Source organism: Budorcas taxicolor, chromosome 6 (assembly GCF_023091745.1).
Source record: "Budorcas taxicolor isolate Tak-1 chromosome 6, Takin1.1, whole genome shotgun sequence".
NCBI classification, from domain to species: Eukaryota; Metazoa; Chordata; class Mammalia; order Artiodactyla; family Bovidae; genus Budorcas; species Budorcas taxicolor.
The window spans coordinates 86,853,463-86,873,782 of NC_068915.1; the positions used below are offsets into that span (position 1 = coordinate 86,853,463).

Genomic DNA, 20,320 nt, shown 5'->3' on the forward strand with positions numbered 1-20,320 from the left:
CAGAAAAGTCCCCAGCATTGAAATCTATCCATTAATACAAAATGGTCTCCTGTGCCATTTCTAGATTGTTTGATTTATACATGCGTGAAGTTGCTTCAGTCATGTCTGACTCTTTGTGACCCTATGGACTGCAGCCTGCCAGGCTCCTCTGTCCATGGGATTCTCCAGGCAAGAATACTGGAGTGGGTTGCCATTTCTTTCTCCAGGGGATCTTCCTGACCCAGGGATCAAACCCGAGCCTCTCATGTCTCCTGCATAGGCAGGCGGATTCTGTACCACTAGTGCCACCAGGAAAGCCCTTAATTTATACATATGACTTATTAACTATTCGTTTAAGATGTTGATTTTTTGTTCCTTAATATTAAATTATAGAACCACCTTCTTTTAAAGCCCTGAAACCATTATCATGGTTTGAGGGAGAGGAGATATAGCCAAGATGGCCCTATTAGAGGGTCAAGAAGTTTTGATAACTGAGTCTTAATCATCGGATATTAGTGTTAGGGCTTTGAATAGCATCAAGCCCAACGTTGCCTCTTCATTCCTGACAAGTGCTCATTTGTGGGCTGCTTGAATGACTCTCAGGGAACCTCACATCTCCAAGGCATTCCTGATAGAAACACGAATCAACCTTTCCATGGCCTCTGTCCTCGGGGTCTGCCCTCGCTTTCTGAAGCTACACAGAACAAGTGTAGTCTTTCTTTTCTGTGACTGATTTCACATGTGTGAAGGTAGTTTACTCACTACAACTTCTTGAGGTCTCTCATCATTTTTTTTTTGTGGTATGTTTTCTGGACTCCTATTCTACTGGTCATCCTTCTCTGAGTCAGTTCCAAATTTTCAGTTTCAACTTAGAATATAGTGACCAGACTGGGACATAGTATTTTGCAGGTGATTTACTTAGTTGGGTCTGGCACTCAGTCATATGGGTCTTTTTCTTCTGCTCAGTTTGAGGCAGAATGGAGGAAGAGGCTGTGACTGCTGAAGTCTCCTTAACTTCCCCGCTAAACCACTTTCTTAGGCCCACTCCCCTCTGCCCCTGCTTGGGAAAACAATCTCTTTCTGGTAGACTTTCACTGGTAGGCTCTGAGGCCCTCCTAGATAAATAACACAATCCAGTTCCCCTCTTAGTTCCCTGAATCTCTCTGACTCTGGAGCTTATGACATAGAAATCCTGGAGTCTAAATCAGACTTTCCTTTTAGTGAACTCTAACTATGTGTGTGTGTGTGTGCTCACTCTCAGCCTTGTCTGACTCGGACGGTAGCCCACTAGGCTCTTCTGTCCATGGAATTTTCCAGGCAAGAATACGGGAGTGGGTTGCCATTTCCTCCTTCAGGGAATCTTCCTGACCCAGGGATCAAACGTGGAGTCTCTGGTATTTCCTGCATTCGCAGGTAGATTCTTTACCAACTGTGCCACTTGGGAAGCCCAAATTCTAATTCTAATTGAGGGGATCAAATTTTATATTTTTTTATGATATTTTCTGCCTTTTCATGACTGCCAAAAGGCACGTATTTTTCTGACATACTTTTTTTTCCCATCTAGAATAAATGCTTTTTTTACAGTATTGTTTAGCATTTTCCATGCACTGCAATCATGAGAAGAATTGATATCATGAATTAACATTTACTGAGGACCCACCGGGTGCCTGCTGCTGTGCTTGTCTCTTTTTAACAGCTCCATCCTTTGAGAACCACTCTGCAGGCTCACAGCCTCTCCCCCAGTTAATTTGGGAGCAGCTGCATCCTCGCAAAGTGAAAACCAAATACCCTCTGGGGCTTCTGAGGAACCCAATTCATTTTTTATCCCTGTAAATTAACTAGCTTCTCACTGTTGGTGTCTCAACAATTATGACTCTCTTAATAATTAATATAGTATCATCCTTCATGAAGAGTATGTGTATAATAGATTTATTAGGTTGTTTTTGCCCAAGAACAAGAGAACAGCGTATGGTTATTTGAATTTTCCTTCCCATCCACTTAATTTCTTCTTTGCTTTGGTAGTTTAAATATTTAAGCCAGGTTGCTTTTTATTAGATTCATTGGGATATTTTGTAAGTCTGAAGAGGACGGAAATATTTTTCTTTTCATTTTTATAATTCAGTTCAGTTCAGTTGCTCAGTCGTGTCCAACTTTTTGCAACCCCATGAATCGCAGCACGCCAGGCCTCCCTGCCATCACCATCTCCCGGAGTTCACTCAGACTCATGTCCATCGAGTCAGTGATGCCATCCAGCCATCTCATCCTCTGTCGTCCCCTTCTCCTCCTGCCCCCAATCCCTCCCAGCATCAGAGTCTTTTCCAATGAGTCAACTCTTCCCATGAGATGGCTAAAATGGTAAATTAAAAAAACCTCAAACTATTCTGATATAAAAGAGTCTTCGCTGAAATATGCTTTGCTTTCACCATTCATGAGTGGAGGAATTATTATATGTCATAGCACATCTGTGTACCATTCAAAAAAGAGCAAAAAGTTTTTTTATCGTTAGTCCTTGATATATAAGTCAACTTGTGTTTCACTTAGATTGTAATAGTTTATACTCCTAGGATGTTGAAGTTTGAGCCTGGAGAGACTTAGGGACTTAGAGCATTTGACTGGATAGACCGATTAGTTATGATGTTTGTCCAAGCTAAATTTGAGGCCTCTGAATCCACAGGGTTAGCATGAAATCTTGTAGGAACAGTTTTCTCATGAAAACTTTGGCACTTCTAATCATTATCAATAATAGCTTGTAGGAAATTAGGAACTATGGGTTTCTAATTTGATTTCTTTCTTTATATAAAAGAGTACTATTTTGGTGTTTTTTAAGGAGATCAAGTTTGATGAAAAGGGAGGATAAAATAAACTAAAAATGAAAGGAAATCCATCCATGTTTCTTTTGCTAAATATGTTTGGAAAATGTGAGAAAAGCCCAAAGAGGGTGATTCTTATTCCTTAAAGTCAGATGCCACGCTCTTGTATTCGAGTCTTAGAATATATCTAGTAAACTGGATGTACTCAGTGCTTGACATTTTTAGGGCATTTTTAATGCTTGTTTTTTTAGTTTCTGCTGTTGGTTTTGCCTCATTCAAATTAAAGGTTAATTTTAGTATAGGATAAGAAGAGCCTGCTAAAATAGCACCCCTACCTACCTTCTCTAATTAGAGGATTTAGAGTTGAATACAAAAGTGGCCAGGGAAAAATCAATTTCCTTGACTATGAAGTTTAAATTAGATCCAATATCTTAGAAATGAATGTCTTACAATAAACACCCTCCAGGGGTGGTTTCTGCTGTTCCTGAACAGTATTGTACAATTTAACGGGAAGGAAGGGGAAATAGAAGCCAGTATATTGTACAGAGCATATCACCCTGGCTGTGATTTTTAATGGAGTTAAGCAATATTATGAATAGAGTACCTTTTCTTTCCCCATACATTTTAAGAAATGTAATCCTGAATTATTAGCATTTGACTTCTTAGGTACTGTTACACACATAATATGGGCTTTCCTGGTTGCTCAAAGGTACAGAATCCGCCTGCTAATGCAGGAGACGCAAGTTCAATCCCCAGATCAGGAAGATCCCCTGCAGGAGGAAATGGCAACCCACTCCAGTATTCTTACCTGGGAAATCTCGTGGACAGAGGAGCCTGGTGGGCTACAGTCAGTGGTGTTGCAAAAGAAATCAGACATGATTCAGAGACTGAAGAACAATGATACATGTAGTAATATTGCCACACTTGACAAGAACGCCATTGCCAAGGGGTCTTACAAATTTATATATAATATATAAATTTGTGAAACTAATGATTAAACTAAGATAAATTATCTGTTTATTTATATTATTTTCCCATGGCTGCTATATCAAATAACGACAAACATAGTGTTAGAAACACATTTATTGTCTTGAGATCAGGTGGTCAGAAATCTGAAATGTGTCTCAGTGGCTAAAATCAAGGTGTTGGCAAGACTGTTCTTTCTGAAGGTTTTGGGGGAGACTGTTTCCCTGCCTTTTCCAGCTTCTAGAGGCTACCCACATTCCTTGGCTCTTGGCCCCTTCCCTCCATCTTCAAAGCCAGCAGTGATCAGTCCAGTCTTTCTCATGCTGCATCACTCTCTGACATAGATTCTCCTGCGCCCTCTTTCAGTTAATGGGAATTACCGTGATTACTCTGGACCCACTGGAATAATCCTAGTTTCCCCAATCACAAGGTCATCTGATTAGTACCCTTAATTTCTACCTGCAACTCGAATTCTCCCTAGCCATGTTACATTACATATTCACAGAGTCAAGGAATTAGGCATCTTTACTGAGGCATTATTCCACCTTCCATATTATCTGACCTAAATTTTTGTATAATTATCCTGGGTAATACCTTGGCAATGTTCTGAAGGAGGAGAGTGGAGAGACAGGAAGATGGGATGCAGGAACCATATGAGATAGTGGTTAAGGGTGGGAATAGCAATGGAGGTGATGAGAAGAGACAGGATCTTTGAAGGTAATTGGCTGACCTGTTAGGTGTAGGATGTGAGAGGAAGAGAAGAGTTGTTCGGATGGTCCAAAGTTTTTGGCCTAAGCAATAGAGGCGGGGGGAAATCGCCGTTAATGAAGATGGAGAAAACTACTGAAAGAGCAGTTTTAGGGCTTTGGTGCTCATGTGTGGAAGGCTGAGAATGGCTCCTCTCCTAAGTAAAGAAGCTACATTTCTCCGGTACTTGGTAGTGATTTCAGTCAGGCAGGTCTTTCTCCTAGAAGGGCCAGAGGTGCGGGCCACCAAGAAATGGAAGATTGGATTCATTTGCTAGCCTCTGCTTCCCTCCTCCTGTTTATGGGGGTGGGGGCTGAGGTGAGGAGAAACACTGACTTTTTAATAGCCATTACCCTCTTTTGGAGCAATTTCTAGGATATTGGAGTTGTCAAAAACTTGGACTTGCTAAGTAAGGATTGGGAGGGTGATAAAGAAGAGAGAACTCTTGTTTTGCCTTTGCAGTGACCTCTGGTCTTCAGTGATTCACAACCTACTGGACCAGAGCAGTTGTAACATCTTGATATTAAACCTGCTTCACAATAACCATCACTTGCCAGACTGTCCCGAATTGCCTGTGTCAAAACTTAACTCGCACAAACTAAAGAAATGGGTGTTTCTTCCAATATTGAGCCCCTGGAAACATTCTTTTTTCTGCAGCAATTCCAGATATTTCCAACCAAAATGAGCTCTGCATGGCAGTTTCATATTATTACCGGGCTTTTATTTCTTGTTTCTTGGAATTCAACATTCCTTTCAAAGACCTCCTGACAGTAGATTTTTGAGTTATTCCAGTGGTTTCTGCAGCCAAAAAGACTTTGTGGAACTTGAAATAACCCGAGTTAATGTATATTAGGAAAGTTTATGGTGTTGCAGGTGTTATGCTAAGCACTTTCATGGCTTATCCTATTTAATTCTTATAACAAACTGATGAAGTCATAAGGATTACTTTGGCTACATTTTGTGGTTGGAGTAATTAAAGCTAAGAAAGGATAAGTATTTACAACTAGGAAATAATGATGCTGGAGTTCCAAGCCAGACAATCTGATTATAAAAACTGAGTTTCTAACTACTATACCATATGCTCCCCAAATTGATCCCTGCCATCTATTTGTGCTTGTATTATTGTATGCGATTGGTGTTAAATTGTCCCTAAAGTCTCATAGCTGGCTCTCTGCTCCTCTGTGTGGACTTCTCCAGAAAGCTAGACCAGTCTTCCAAGAGGGAAAGGAACTCCTGGTCCAAAGGGTCGTCTTTGATCCCGCTGCTAGTGAGTCCTCGAGGCTCCTGGCACCCAGTCACAGTCAAGAATTGAGCATAACTCTGCCTTCATTGAAGGCAAAAGGAGAAAGGGGCGGCAGAGGATGAGATGATTAGATAGCATGAACTTTAGCAAACTCTGCGAGAAAGTGGAGGACAGGGAAGCCTGGCGTGCTGCCGTCCATGGGGTCGCGAAGAGTCAGACACAACTGAGCGACTGAACAACTACAACATGTCCTTCACACCCACATTGCCAAGTAATTCCATTCTCCACTTTAGTTTCTCTTGAATACCTGCTTGCCGTAGTCATACTCCTCTTTCAAAAGACCATCTGTCCTAAGAACTGTGCAGCCACTAAGTCCCATCACTGATCTCTCTTCATCTAGCAGTGTCAGAAAGCTGACTGCTCACCCTGAGATAATGTGACCACTGCTGAATCAATCCTGATTTTGTTTAGGAGCAGGCTTCCTCAACTATGACTTGACTGTGAGCTTCATGAAGACACGGATTGTATCTGTTTTGTTCACTTGTATCCCTGGCATCAAGCAAAGTATTAGGTTGAGTGGGTCCTTCATTTTCATGGAAACAGAAGTTGTGAATACAGAGAGCTGAATGTGCTAAGTAAATTTCTGTTGAATGATCAAATTATGTACTACCGTGAATACATACCTTACTGGGAAACTCAGCTGTCTGTGCTCCAGTAATGCTTGTAGGCCATTGTCAGTGCCACTAGTCACTGCAGAGGCCCTGACAATCAACTCAATGGTCCCATGCTCCCCTGCTGAATCAGATATGGCCATTCTGCACCCGCTCCACGGCAAAGACTTGAGTTTAATGCACATCCCACAAAGCCCAGCCCTTGTCCTAGCCAGAGGCCGGTACTTAGGAAGTTTAAAGGCTGTAAGCTAATGGTAACCACAGTTAAGAAGTAGTGGAGAGAGAGAGACTCCACATGCAGGAAATTTTAAGCACTAGCCTAGAGTGAAAAATTCTTTCTTTGGCCAATTTAGTGAAGCCATCACATTTCTGTCTTCCATCACTTTTTGTTTCTCTGAGGTCTTCAGTCCTATTCGTTAGCCTGAAACTGTAACCCCTTCCCTGCCAAGTTCTTGGAGTTTTCAGGTTACCTTGTGAAATTTATCTTGCTCTGTACTCATCATTGTTGTTATTTAGTCACTCAGTCATGTCCAGCTCTTTGTTACCTCTTGGATTATAGCCCACCAAGGTCCTCTGTCCACGGGATTTTCCAGGCAAGAATACTGGAATGATTTGCCAGTTCCTTCTCCAGTACATTTAGACAATACTACCTCCCAAACAGTAAAAAGAATTCTATGTCTCTGTGCAGATTTTTATAACATGTCTTGAAATTTCATCCTTATCCAGCTCTCCTTTCTGTGGCATACAGGAAGAGGGTACAGTACTTCAAAGATATATTTTCTTTGATTCCCTTCCTTTATCTAAACACACACACATGCACACACATACAGCACACACACCTGCTTGGTGCAATTAGATTATTTCTGGCCTAAAAAGAAAGGGATGCAAAAGCAACTTAAAAAAATAATAATAATCTCCCTGCAGTATGACACCTCCTTTAATTTGTTGATAAAGCTGTTACTAGAAACTGTTAGCAAATAACAGAATTCTTCATTCACTTCAAACAGAGACATATATATATATATGACATACATATATCCAATGCTTAAAGGTTCCTGTTTCTTTTTTCTCTTCCCAGGCAAGAAAGCTCATCAGTGACTTCGCCATTATCTTGTCCATTCTCATCTTTTGTGTAATAGATGCTCTAGTAGGTGTGGACACTCCAAAACTAATTGTGCCAAGTGAGTTCAAGGTAGGTGAATTTCCGTCTTTTGGTCATTCCCTGATTTTGTTTCCTTTCCCTAATTCTATTTTGTCTTATCTCTGTGTTAGTTTTGTATAGTTACCCATTTCTTTATGTTATAAATGGTCTCTTGCTATACATTTTGTCTATTTTTTCACTAAAATTAAATGCCTGACTAGAACTAAATGCAAGGTTCACATTATACTGATTTTGATTGAAAATACATACATTATGAAATCTGTTTTATCTATTTAGAGTATTTAAAACATCCAAAACATTTTCAAACAACTTGTAACCTTGATGCATATATTTCTAGGATGTAATGTAACTATTATCATCCTGATTTTGTGAAGTTGAGATTGAAGCTTATACAAATTAAATAAACTATCCAAGGTTACGTTACTAATTCAGTGCTGTTTTCCTGCTACCAAACAACTTGCTATAACACACATGTTTCTATGTAATGTGAGTTTTAATTATTAGAAGTTATGAGAATTATTCATTTTATAAACCTGATGGTATGTGAAGACCTAGTGGGTAAAATTTACATTTCAGTCATTCTTGAATATCCCTGTCTAAATTTTCCATTTTAAGTCTTTCACTTATTTTCTAGAATACCCCTAATCTTTCTCTTCATCCCTGACAACCATATATTTGCTAAGAAAAATTAAACTAACAGCAGTTTTAGCTTCATGACTACCTAATGAGAAAGGAATATCAGTGTTATAGCAAACAAATTTTTTTTTTGCATTTTCTCTGACATTAACAAAGATAAGTTCTCATTTATTCAGTTGTTTAAGTCAGCATTTATTGAATGTTTGCTTTAAGTCAAGCCCTGTGCTGGGGATTTGAAATACATTGAAGAGCAAGGCAGAGTTCCTTTCTTTCTAACCTCACAGCCTGGTAAATGTAGTAAAATGTGTATAGGTTCAGTGATGGAGTTACGAGCAAAGTGAAACAGAAATATCTTTAGGAGAAGTGAGGATTTCTCAATAGTAAATGTGGAGAAAATAATTCATAGATAGGATTCTATTTTAGTTTATTTAAAATTTGGAAAAGAATAGGAAAATAAGAAATATTTAATATAACATTAAATATTTGTAGCTTTTAATGTATTAATTATGAAACCATTTCAATTTGGCAGTAGTAGACATAACTTCAGTGCAGTTGCTAAAACTTATCGACAAAATTCAAGGTGACTTTGTAGTTTCTTGCCTCCCTCATTAATGAATATTGCATTTGGGTTTTTCATATGGCTGTCCCTTAAATCACTTTCTTCCCTCCTGAGTCTTACTTTGATCATCCTGAACATGCAAAATGACATTTACTTCTTTTCCATCACCCTATATTCTTAGTTTTCCTTCATTTAAAACATTGCCTTAAAAATAACCTCCTGTAGGAAGTTTTTGGTGAATAATCTTTGTCTAACCTATCAGTAAAACTGTTTCTGTTTTTTAACATGTTGACTCTCCAAATAGAAAACTGTCTTCCCCACTTATTTTTCATCATGGAGTATGTATTAATATTGTTTCAAATAATGTCTTCTCTCTTCTTCAAGCCAACGAGTCCAAACCGAGGCTGGTTTGTTGCACCGTTTGGTGGAAACCCCTGGTGGGTGTACCTTGCAGCTGCCATACCTGCTTTGCTGGTCACCATCCTGATTTTCATGGACCAGCAAATCACAGCTGTGATTGTAAACAGGAAGGAACACAAACTCAAGGTAAATGTTCGTAACAACAGCTATCATTGCCTTCTCCTTTCTTTGTAAGTACTACATAAAAATACCAATTACTTCAAAAGCAAGATAGTTTAATTGGCATGTTATTTAAGACTTGACAGTGTCATAGATCACCCTGTGTGGACACACTTCCTCAGTGTACTACTTTTGGAAGACCTTATTTAATCCTGGAAAAGATTGTTTCAAATCATGTTTTCTTCACCACCGGAGAGGGCAACATTAACTGTTTACCACTAAGCCACTGTTATCCTTCTGATTTTAACTTGGTAACTGTCCTTAATGAAGGCAAAGACAAATGCTTTTTCTAAAAACCTGTTGAAATAAAAGTGTGGGTTTTCTTCAACCTTTGCCAGAGTCAATTGGTCAAAATAGTCACAGTGTCATCCTCCGTTCAAGGAGGTGCGGATGGACTCGGCTGTTTGATGGAGGGATGATAATGTTACGTTGCAGGACAATATGTGGCAAAGAAGATATTGTTGATTGCTTAGACACTTGATGGATATAGTGTTCATACTTTATATCCATCGATATATTTTTGACAGGGTGGTGGTAAGACTAATTCACGGAAGGCTAGGATCACGTCACACTGTGTTTTAGGCTTAAAGTTTTCCAAACTGTAAAGGTAATGGGAATTCCAGCCCCAAACTCAGTTGTAGTTTTATGGTTAGGAATATCTTTAGAGATTTTTTGTAATGGCATTATATCTAGTGGCAAGGCAAAAAGAAGTATGTATCTTCACTGTCTCTCTCTCTGGGGGGGTGTTTTGTTTTTTTTCCTAGTTGACCAAATGGCTACACTATGTTTAGAGTATCCTAGTTTTATTTCAGGGGATGTCTCCCATCTATACCCTTCCTCTCATGTGTCCTTAGAATTGGTGTTCATTCCCTAGGATTCAGTCATTCTAACTCATGCCTGAGCTCCCCAAGGATTAGCCCAGTGTTACAGGGCAGGCTCAAGCTCTTGGGTTTACTGATGTGGTAGATTTATTCTATCTTGCTGCCATTATTTTTTGTTTCCAGTATTTCTGTTACTTTCTGACAGATAGACCATGATTTCTATGAGACATTTTCTGTATTTTGCTGAGCATTTTTAGATGTTCTATACTGGGAGGCATTTCGGTCTTTGTTTAGTTTCAAAGGCTAGAAATGGATGTTGACTAATATATTTTATTCCTAAAATATTTGGAAACATCTTCTTACTTTTGAGATCTGGTTGGTCAGATTTGGTATGTGTCCTTGAAGGCAAATGCCTATTCTTTTTGCCCATTAAGTTTTCTTACTAATAAAATGCAGAATTTTGAATTTAGCAAATTTAGGATAGATAAATTTTGAACTTTTATTCTTCTATTCCCTGTAGAAAACATTGGAAAATCAAGGCATATTAGGATTTACCTCTTAAAATAGGAGCTGAATATATTTAAAAAATGTTTTCATCACCATTGGAATTGCTTATTTGAAATCTTTCCTTTGAATGACAATAGTTCTGGAATAAGTGCCAGTGTTTTGACACAAATCTAAAGATACCAGTGGAACCATGATCATGAATTGAAGGCTTCTCACTCTGGATATTGTTTGGTTCAGATTTTGTTTGGTAAGAGGCTGTGGAATGTGAAAATTGAAAATTCTGTCCAAAACGAGAGAGAGACCTGACTGCTATGAAATTGATTCAAAAAAGAAACCTGAAACAGTGAGAGAGATGGAGGCATTGCGATGTGAAAAGCAGCATGTTCGGGGTGGTGTTTGCTTTGGCTCTGAGTCCAGTGGCCCTGGCTGGCTGATTGCTCTGTTTGGAATGGGACCCTCCTTTCCATTGTGCAGATCAGCTCTGTACTGATGAGGAACACCGAGGCACTTGGCTTTTTGTGGCCATCATTTTGCTTAGTTATGCTCCACATTATTCCTGCAGAGCACTCAAAAGCAAATGAGGTTCAGCAAGGTCATAACGTCTTCAAGGTTTTTCCCTGAGTCATTGGCAGAAGCAGAAAGAGAGTTTGAGCTTCAGACCTCAAAGCAAGGGATGCTCCTCAGAAGGAAAGTGATTTTAGTGTAAAGATAGGACGTGGGAGGGAAAATCGTTTGGAATCAGTATCCAGAAATAGATATTAGATCATTGTAGCAATAAATTTTCTCTGATATACTCTATGGTAAAACCTTTCATTTGACTGTGTTTTCTTGGATAACTACAAAAGGTGCCCTGTTTTAGCTTTTTCCTTTCTATTCCTTCTCTCATGCCTTAGATTCAGTCCTTTAATCTCATGTCTAGACTATTCTAATGGTTTGACCATGAGTTAATGACTGACCTCCTTTGCATCATTTCAAAACCTGGAACTTTTTAAAAAAACTTTGTTCTTATATGTCAGTCTTATAGTTCTAAATGTTTATGCACTTTATTTCCTCTAAACCTTTCCCCATTGAAGAAGGTCCATTTGCCCTAGCTCGGGATTTAAGTGATACAATCTCACCTGAAATTTAAAATGATTCCGCATACTATAAAATGTACTGGTCAGATGAATTATTGTCATCAAATCTGCCAGTTTCTTCTGCTGATTATTCAAACTTTCCTCTCCACTCTTCAGTGATTACCACCTATCAAAATCATCTCCATCCTTATAAAAACTTGTCAGTGAAATCTTCACTCATATTGTAATTTCTATTATATTTATATAATCACATATACAATATATAATTTCTATTACACCTATTTTTGTTCTTATTATGTTTGTACTACTCTATGCATTGGTCATCCTTGGTTTCTCAGTGGTAAAGAATCTGCCTGCAATGCAGGAGACGCAAGTTTGATCCCTGGGTTGGGAAAATTCCCTGAAAGAATCAATGGCAGCCCATTCCAGTATTCTTGTCTTGGAAATCCAATGGACAGAGAAGCCTGGCAGGCTATAGTCCATGGGGTCAGTCCATAGGGAGTCAGACACTACTGAAAAACTGAACACACACATTCATGCTGGACACTGGTCACATGATATCTTGCGCAGTAGTTTTTTTAGTATAATTTCCTTTTCTTCTTTTCTGAGCCAAAACAGTTTCAAGGCAAGGACCATGTTTGAGTCCTTTTTCCAGCTCTCTTGTGGCCCATCACACTGATTTCCATAAGGTAGATATACTAAACACATACTGAGGACTTTTGTTATTTGGGGCCGCATAGTCCTCAGAGTTGTTGAACTCAATGTGTAAGGTAGGTAATAACCGAGACCCTTCCAACCCATCTCTGGTTCTCATAGGGAATGTGAGAATTTTAATATTAGTCAAAGCCCTGTTTAGATGTCATCACTGCAGGAAGATCTTGTGGGTTCACACTAGACACACTTAAACACTCTGTACTCTTGGGTGTCTTTTTCAGACCTCTTTGAATCTCAGTTTAGAATACATTATAATTTATGTACAAATCTGTGTCCCCTCCCTTGGTGGGAAAAACTGTGTCATGGTTCTCAGTGTCCCCATAAACCACCTTGCTCTCTGAACCCAGGGGGGCTTTTAGCATGAACGTTTATTCTGTATCTGTTCATGTGTATGTACCGCCCCTGATCCCTTTGTTATCATCTCTCTACCAAATACACTGTTGGGCTTGTCATTTTCTCTCAGAGGTTTTTTATTTTTGTGGATTTACTCCTGAATGACTGGTATTCTATGTTGGCAAAGTACATATAGTATCCAAAGGAAGTGAAAGTTTCGATGCCTGTCCTTGTACTTAAAATATTCTCCAGTTTAAGAAAGCAGAACATCCTTTGGATTCATACCCATGAAGATAAAGACTTTTATAAACTTTAGAGGACAGACTTAACCTTTTGTGAGCTTACTGAGTCCTTGCTATGTATAGAACACTGGTGTCTCAGGCATGATCTCTACCCTGGGGAGTTTCATGGACTTCCCCTCTTCACTACTCATATCCACCGCTAGGTTGGAATTGACCTTGTACTTATATCTTGCACAAACAGTAAGTTCTTTTTTTCCACCTCTGGCTTCAACTAATAATCTATAAACCTTTCAAGGGGAGGTATTCTGTCTTATTGTCTGTATCTAACACAAGATCTAGCATCAGTTCAGCTCAGTCACTCAGTCGTGTCCGACTCTTTGCGACCCCATGAATCGCAGCACGCCAGGCCTCCCTGTGCATCACCAACTCCCAGAGTTCACTCAGACTCACGTCCATCGAGTCCGTGATGCCATCCAGCCATCTCATCCTCGGTCGTCCCCTTCTCCTCCTGCCCTCAATCCCTCCCAGCATCAGAGTCTTTTCCAATGAGTCAACTCTTCGCATGAGGTGGCCAAAGTACTGGAGTTTCAGCTTTAGCATCATTCCTTCCAAAGAAACCCCAGGGCTGATCTCCTTCAGAATGGACTGGTTGGATCTCCTAAGATCTAGCATAGGTGTCCAATGAATGTTTATTTAAAAAATAGTTTTCTAAGCAAAGATATGAGCAGATGCAAAGGCCCTGGGATGAGGAAGAGCTTGGTGTATTGGGAAGCAAATAATAAACTAGTGTGACTAGAGCCTCTGGGAATTAGTGATTCAAGATAAAGTCAGTGGGAGTGGGGCCAAATCACCATTGAACAAACAGTCTCAACTTCAGCATTATTGTCTTTCTGAATCATTCTTTGTTGGTCGTGACCATCTTGTGTATCGTAGGGTATTTAGCAGCATCTCTGGCCTCTATTCACTAGATGCTAGTCACACTGTTTCTCCCAAGTTGTTGTGACCAAAAATATATCTCCAGGCATTACTACCTGTCTCCTGGTGGGCAAAATGGTTATGGTAAGAAACACATATAGAACACTGATATAAGAAACACTGACATAGGAGAATTTTACAGTGCTTAGGTGTTAGATTCTAAGTGAACCAAGAAGCCATTAAGGGTTTAGGGCAGGGAAGAACCATGCAATGACTGAGATTTTAAAGAGATTACTCTATGAGGAGAGTGAACTGTCAGAGACAAGTATAAAGCAGAAGTTTCTGTGGCTACTGGAGCTTCCCTGAGGGTCGAGGGTTGCTGAGTGAATGTAAAGGAAGCCAGGAACATGAAGAAGGCAGTGGCACTAGGGATGAGGGGTAAGAAGATGTCACATGGCATTTTACAAAAATGCTTCCCGTTGCTCTTATAATTAAAACTTCCAAAGTCTTTAACAAAACATGCAAGTTCTTAACTTCTTTAGCCTTATTTTATACCTTTCCCATCTCCACCTAAGCACCGACTCAACTTAATTTTCTCAAAATGGCAGCTCATTTGCCTGTTGTTTTCCCCCTGATTCCCTATGTCTTGTCTTCCAGCTGGTTATGGCTCATGTTTTAGGGCTCAACTTAGATACCACCTCCCATGTAAACCATCCCTGACTTTAAGCTGAGTTAAATAAAGGTGCTCCCCTTCTCATGGTATTGCAAGCTCACCCTTACTATAGACCTTTAGCACTGTGGTATGCCTGTTGATTTCGCCAGCTCTTTTATTACTCTGTTATAAACCATTTGAGGACAAGGACTGTGTATGAGCTGTAATTATATTTCTAGGATCTAGCACAGTGGCTCTGAACAGATGAATTAACATGCATTCATTTATCCAACGAACATTTATCTAGTGTCCACTCTGTGGTGGGCTCTGTGTCACGTGCTGGAGTTTCAGTAGTAGAGAACAACTTTGCACGTGGTCCCTGTCCTCATGGATCGTCTTGTCCCTGAGGGAGAGATGTGTAATTTCAATAATCAATCACATTGTAGCATTGCAGATAAGTATGAAAGACAGGGGAGGGTGCTTGAAGAGTTTGTAAGAGAGGGTTTGATCCAGTCCAGAGGTACTGGGAGTTCCAAGGTAGCGGCACTTACACTGCGCTCTCACACGTCATCAGTAGGATTAGCTGAGCGAGCCTGGGTAGTAAGAGGAACACAGGAGGGCACAGGACTCATTATGTAGGAAGAGGCTTTACAGAGCCGGTAACCTGCTGAGAATGAATGACAAATAGACTGTGGCTGCAGTGGAAGGAGGAGGGTTGGGCTGGGAGAGAGAACAATGTGGAAACAAACCAGGTAGGGCCTTCGGGTCAAGTTGATGGTTCTCCCTTCCTTTTAAGAGCATCAGGTACTCTCAGCCTAGTTGAGGGAAAGAAGACTTTTTGATGTCAAGAGGCAGGGTAATTATGTGTCTATAATTACTTTGTCCCAGAACTTTTATTTGTTCTGGTGGTCTTGCAGGTACCTTTGTATTCTACTTTTTACAGTCTTCATTCCACCCTCTTTGGTATTATGTGGCCCCTTTTTACTAGTCTGCAGGATATCTAGTTCAGACTTGTTTTACTTGAAATAGTTGAAGAAACCATGGACGGGCTTCCCTGGTGGTTCAGTGGTCGAGAATCCACCTGTTGAGACATGGGTGTGATCCCTGATCCCGGGAAGATGCCATATGCTGAGGGGCAGCTAAGCCCATGTGCCACAGCCACTGAGCCCACACTCTAGAGCCCGGGCCACTCAAGAAGACAAGCCACTGCAATGAGAAGCCCATGTACTGCGACTCTAGAGTTAGCCCCTGCATGTCACAACTAGAGAAAGCCCATGCAAAGCAACGAAGACCCAGCACAGCCCAAAATAAATAATTTTCTTTCTTTAAAAAAAAAGGGTACAAAGCTGGCTTGCTTTAAAAGAAGAGAGAGAGAAAGCATGGGAGTAGTCACCTCCATGACTTTTTCTGCAACAACTATTCTTGTGACCCATTGATCTGGTCAGTGTGCACATCCTTAGGTTATTACAGTTTCCATGGTGACAAGATATGGGGATTCTGCCCATCAGTTACCATGTTGGTACTTCTAATATAGTCGTGAGTGATTTAGTCTAAATAAAACTTGTAGCTATGTGATATTTCCAGATGTTGTCCGCCTTCCCCTTACCCCCACAGAAGGTTCACATTTCTGCCAATCAGCAAGTAAGTTTTAATTTTTTGTATTGCTAACTAAGAGTTTATATTTGCCACTCAAAAGAATGTACACATTCTACTTGTCATTCACTTTTTAATAAACTTCAGTTGAGCATTGACTATACGTCCTGTGCTCTGCTTAGGTATTCAGGATGCCGTCCAGGTCCTCATGTTACTTATGGTCAAATATCAAAGACAAATAAACACACCTCCAATTTCAAAACAGCATGATGAATGCCATGATAGAGGAAAGCATAAATTAACAGGGAACCATCAAGGAAGAGACCTAACCTAACCAAACTCACCTATCTCACCTGGGATGAGAAAGGAAAACAATCAGGAAAAAAAAAAATTCCTGAAGGCTGATTTAAGTCTTATTCAAGAATGAGTAGGACTGAGCCAAGGGAAAAATATAGGCTTTACTAGGGAGGGATGTTGTGTGGGCAAAGACGCCAAAGGCATCAGTAAGACATATTTGAGGAATTGGTTGAAAGTGGCTGTAAGGTCCAAGTAGGACAGAGGTCAGAGATGAGGCTGCTGATGTGAATAGAAGCCAGACTGTGAATGGCCGACACACCCGCAGGCAGAAGTCTGCAAATCCTCTATGTTCCACCTCAATATAAAGCCAGAATGCAGCCAGCTTTTACTCTGTTCACTGGTGCCACCCTGATTCTAACCATGACAGTCGCTTGCACGGGTCATGTCAGCAGCCTCTTCACGCTTCCTGTTCTCTCCCGTCTGCTCCTAACACAGCAGCCATGGCGTTTAGAATGTAAGCAAGTCATGTCGTCATTCTTTGCTTTAAAACCCTACAGTGGCTTCCCGCAGTATTCAGCCTCCAAATCCAATTTTCGTTCTCCTTCGTGCTTTCCACTGTTTTAGATATTGTATAGATTACTTGTTTATGTTCTTTACCGGTGTCTCCTTCGGTAGAATGGAAACTCCACTAGGGCAGGAATTTTTGTCTGGTTTATTTGCAAATATGTCACCAACACCTAAGCCTGTGTCTGTTCATAAGTTGGCAGTCAGAGTTTGTTGACAGAGTGAATGACTGAGAACCCCAGATGTAGCATATATTCACCTCATTAGTCACTACCTTGCCCTCCTCTCCCCTACGTTAAACTAGTCCCAGTTCAAACCCTTACGCTTTGTACTGCAATGAACTGGTTTTATGAATATATATTACCCTGTTTATCTCTCAAGGAGGCTCTCATTCTTCGCTAAACCTGGACAAAGTAAAAATAAGCTTTTCCTTCTTGTGTCAGTTACCCTTCCCTGTGATGAGTGCTCTGAGAACATGATTAGACCCATGTGTGCAAGCCAGGGGTAAAATCTTGGCATTTCGGTGAGAAGAGAGTAGTGTTTGCAATAATGTAACAGGATCTGAACGATAGCAGTCACCGGGTTCCTAGGGTAAAGCCCACTCTCATTTTTTACAGTCAGCCTCTCCATTCCCTCAGGTTGCTCGCACGCTGGCTTTTGCGGCTGCCGCTCCCATGCTGTGAAAATGGACTGCTCTGTTTGCTCAGGCTCCTTAGGGGGGTTAGGCATTTGATTTCTTCACAAACAGAGCAGAGAAATATAATCATAGAATAACATCATGGACACATTTAACAATATTTATTTAGTGAGTAAAAGAGCTAGACCTTTTGTTACAGCGTCTGCTCTTCCAGTCAGTAAATGTTATTGTGACTCTCTGGCAGTGTTTGAAACAGCCTATTCTTATTAAGGGGGTATAATTACCTTAAGTGTAATGTTTCATAGGTTGTTAAACCATTATTTTCTTGTACTGTGAAAGGCGAGAGATGGTCTTTTATGTACTTTCTGTCCTTATTTTTTAATTGAAGTATAGTTGATTTACAATGTTGTGTTAGCTTCGGGTGTTCAGCAGTGATTCAGTTTTTCATATTATATATTTTTAGATATATATATATCTGTGTATATATATATATATACACATACAAATCTTTTGCTTTTTAAGATCCAGTATCGGTTGTGCTACACAGTCAGCCACTGTTGGTTATCTGCTTTATATATATTACTGTGTTTATGTTAATCCCAAACTCCTAATTCCCAACTCCCATTTTTCCTTTGGTAACCATAAATTTGTCTTCTATGTCTGTGAGTCTATTTTTGTCATGTAAATAAGTTGTTATATCATTTTTTTAGATTCCACATAAAGTGCCAAGGTTGCTTTTCTTAAGGTTGCTTTCGGATCTCTAGTCTACATGTGCTGAGTACGCTCTGAGTGAAGAGCATACTGCTAAACAGTCAAGCAAAGAGTGCATTGTATCTGTTTTTAAGGAGCTTATTGTGCTTATGTTAAAAACAATCAGTATCACTATTGCTACTATCATCATTTATTGAGCTCCTACTCTATAACCATCACTACCATTTATGCTCCCACAAGAAAGTTTGCCTCAGTTACTTGATTAGAGGATCTCAGTAACTCTTCAAGGTAGTTGTACATTTCTATTGTTCCAATTATGTGATTGGATGCAGAGAGGATAATTAGCAATAAACAAGCAAGCTGTGACTTTAGCTCAAGGAGGTATATCATGTGACAGCTTTGCATTTAATTATTGAGGGATAACATGAGGAAGATGAAGCCTCATTCAAGGAGCTCACCTTTCGGTAGATATGTATTCCAAGCAGAGTGCATTGGTTTCTTTTGGTAATCTTTACTCCCATCTGGAAATATGACTAGATAGAAGTATGTGTGCTTTCTCCACATGGCTTTGTTACCTCTTGCTGCAGAAAGGAGCTGGATATCACCTGGATCTCTTTTGGGTGGCCATCCTCATGGTGGTGTGCTCCTTCATGGCCCTTCCGTGGTATGTGGCTGCTACTGTCATCTCCATCGCTCACATCGACAGTTTGAAGATGGAGACAGAGACTTCTGCACCTGGAGAACAGCCCAAGTTCCTAGGAGTGAGGTATGTTAAATCAGGAAAAAAAAATGGCTCTATAGACCATGCCACTCCACACATCTATGTGTCAGTCAGAAGGAGATGGGCCAATGTGGAGGAGAAAGGACTGGTGACGAATGATTTATTCTGGACTTGCTATTCTAGAAAGGACTAAATTTTCACTTGGGAGAGTCTTCAACAATTTCTTGAGTTCACTTCTCAAGTTACATACATTTCCTTTGATTAGCAAAAGGCTAAATGGTACAGAGTGAAAACTCAAACAGGTCATTCAGTTTCTTCAACATGCAGGTAATTTTGGAGCTGTGGTGTGTACTATATCACAATCATAACTAAAGGCTAAAGCCTTTCATTTTTCCAGTTCTGTTGAGACTTTCTAAAACTCTTGAGTCTGCTTATGATTTTCAAGATTCTATGAAAGGAAAGGAATTCTTCTTTTCCACTTAATTTTCTGTCTCATAAGCACTAAGAAACCTTGACCTCCAGCTGTTCAACCTGGGTAGCCATGAAGGGCTTTTATGAGACCTTTATACTCTACTGTGTATTTTTTGCAATAGACTGTGCTCCTAAGTGCTCGGGTGACTAGCTCACATGACTGGGCCATCAGTTCTCACGCCACAACAGTGGGTGATTCTTTCTTGGGAGCTGGGGGAGGGGGTTGTTGTATGGGAATCATATTTGTTAAAAATTGCTTTTGTTGTTGTTGATTTGGAAATGAGACTGATGGGATTTATTGCATTTGGGAAATTCCCTGAGCTGTTTGTTAATTAGAATGTGGGGCAATGTAATAACTGTCTCTTGTGAAGGAAGGTGTAATTATATAATGGTACAACTTGTTTAAAAAAAAAAAAAGGGTTTCATATAGGCCAGTCACTGATTGACCAAGAGCAAGCGATTTTTTAACCCTGATTCTAAAAAGACAAAGGATTTAACAGAGTTACTTTTTTCCCTTGATGAATTCAGATCACATACTGCAATAGCTTTAAGAGAACTTTATAGTTCTATTGAGTCTATAAGCTGTCCTTGAGGTGTTAATTACATATGATATCCACACCTTTGTGAAATATCGATTCGGTCAATGTAGAGTCTTTTTGTTTGAAGGTGAAAAGACAAGAGCATGTTTATGAAAACAAGAGGTAGATTGGTAAT

General features: G+C 39.9%; 1 protein-coding gene across 1 annotated transcript in view; it reads left to right on the plus strand.

Moving 5' to 3' along the window:
* The window catches only part of SLC4A4 (solute carrier family 4 member 4), a 309,697-nt gene that overhangs the window by 268,376 nt on the left and 21,001 nt on the right, over positions 1–20,320 (plus strand). Inside the window, exons 17-19 of the mRNA XM_052642087.1 lie at positions 7,495–7,608; positions 9,158–9,319; positions 19,002–19,180. Of these exons, the coding sequence (XP_052498047.1) occupies positions 7,495–7,608; positions 9,158–9,319; positions 19,002–19,180 (455 nt within the window). The remainder of the gene's footprint in view (positions 1–7,494; positions 7,609–9,157; positions 9,320–19,001; positions 19,181–20,320) is intronic.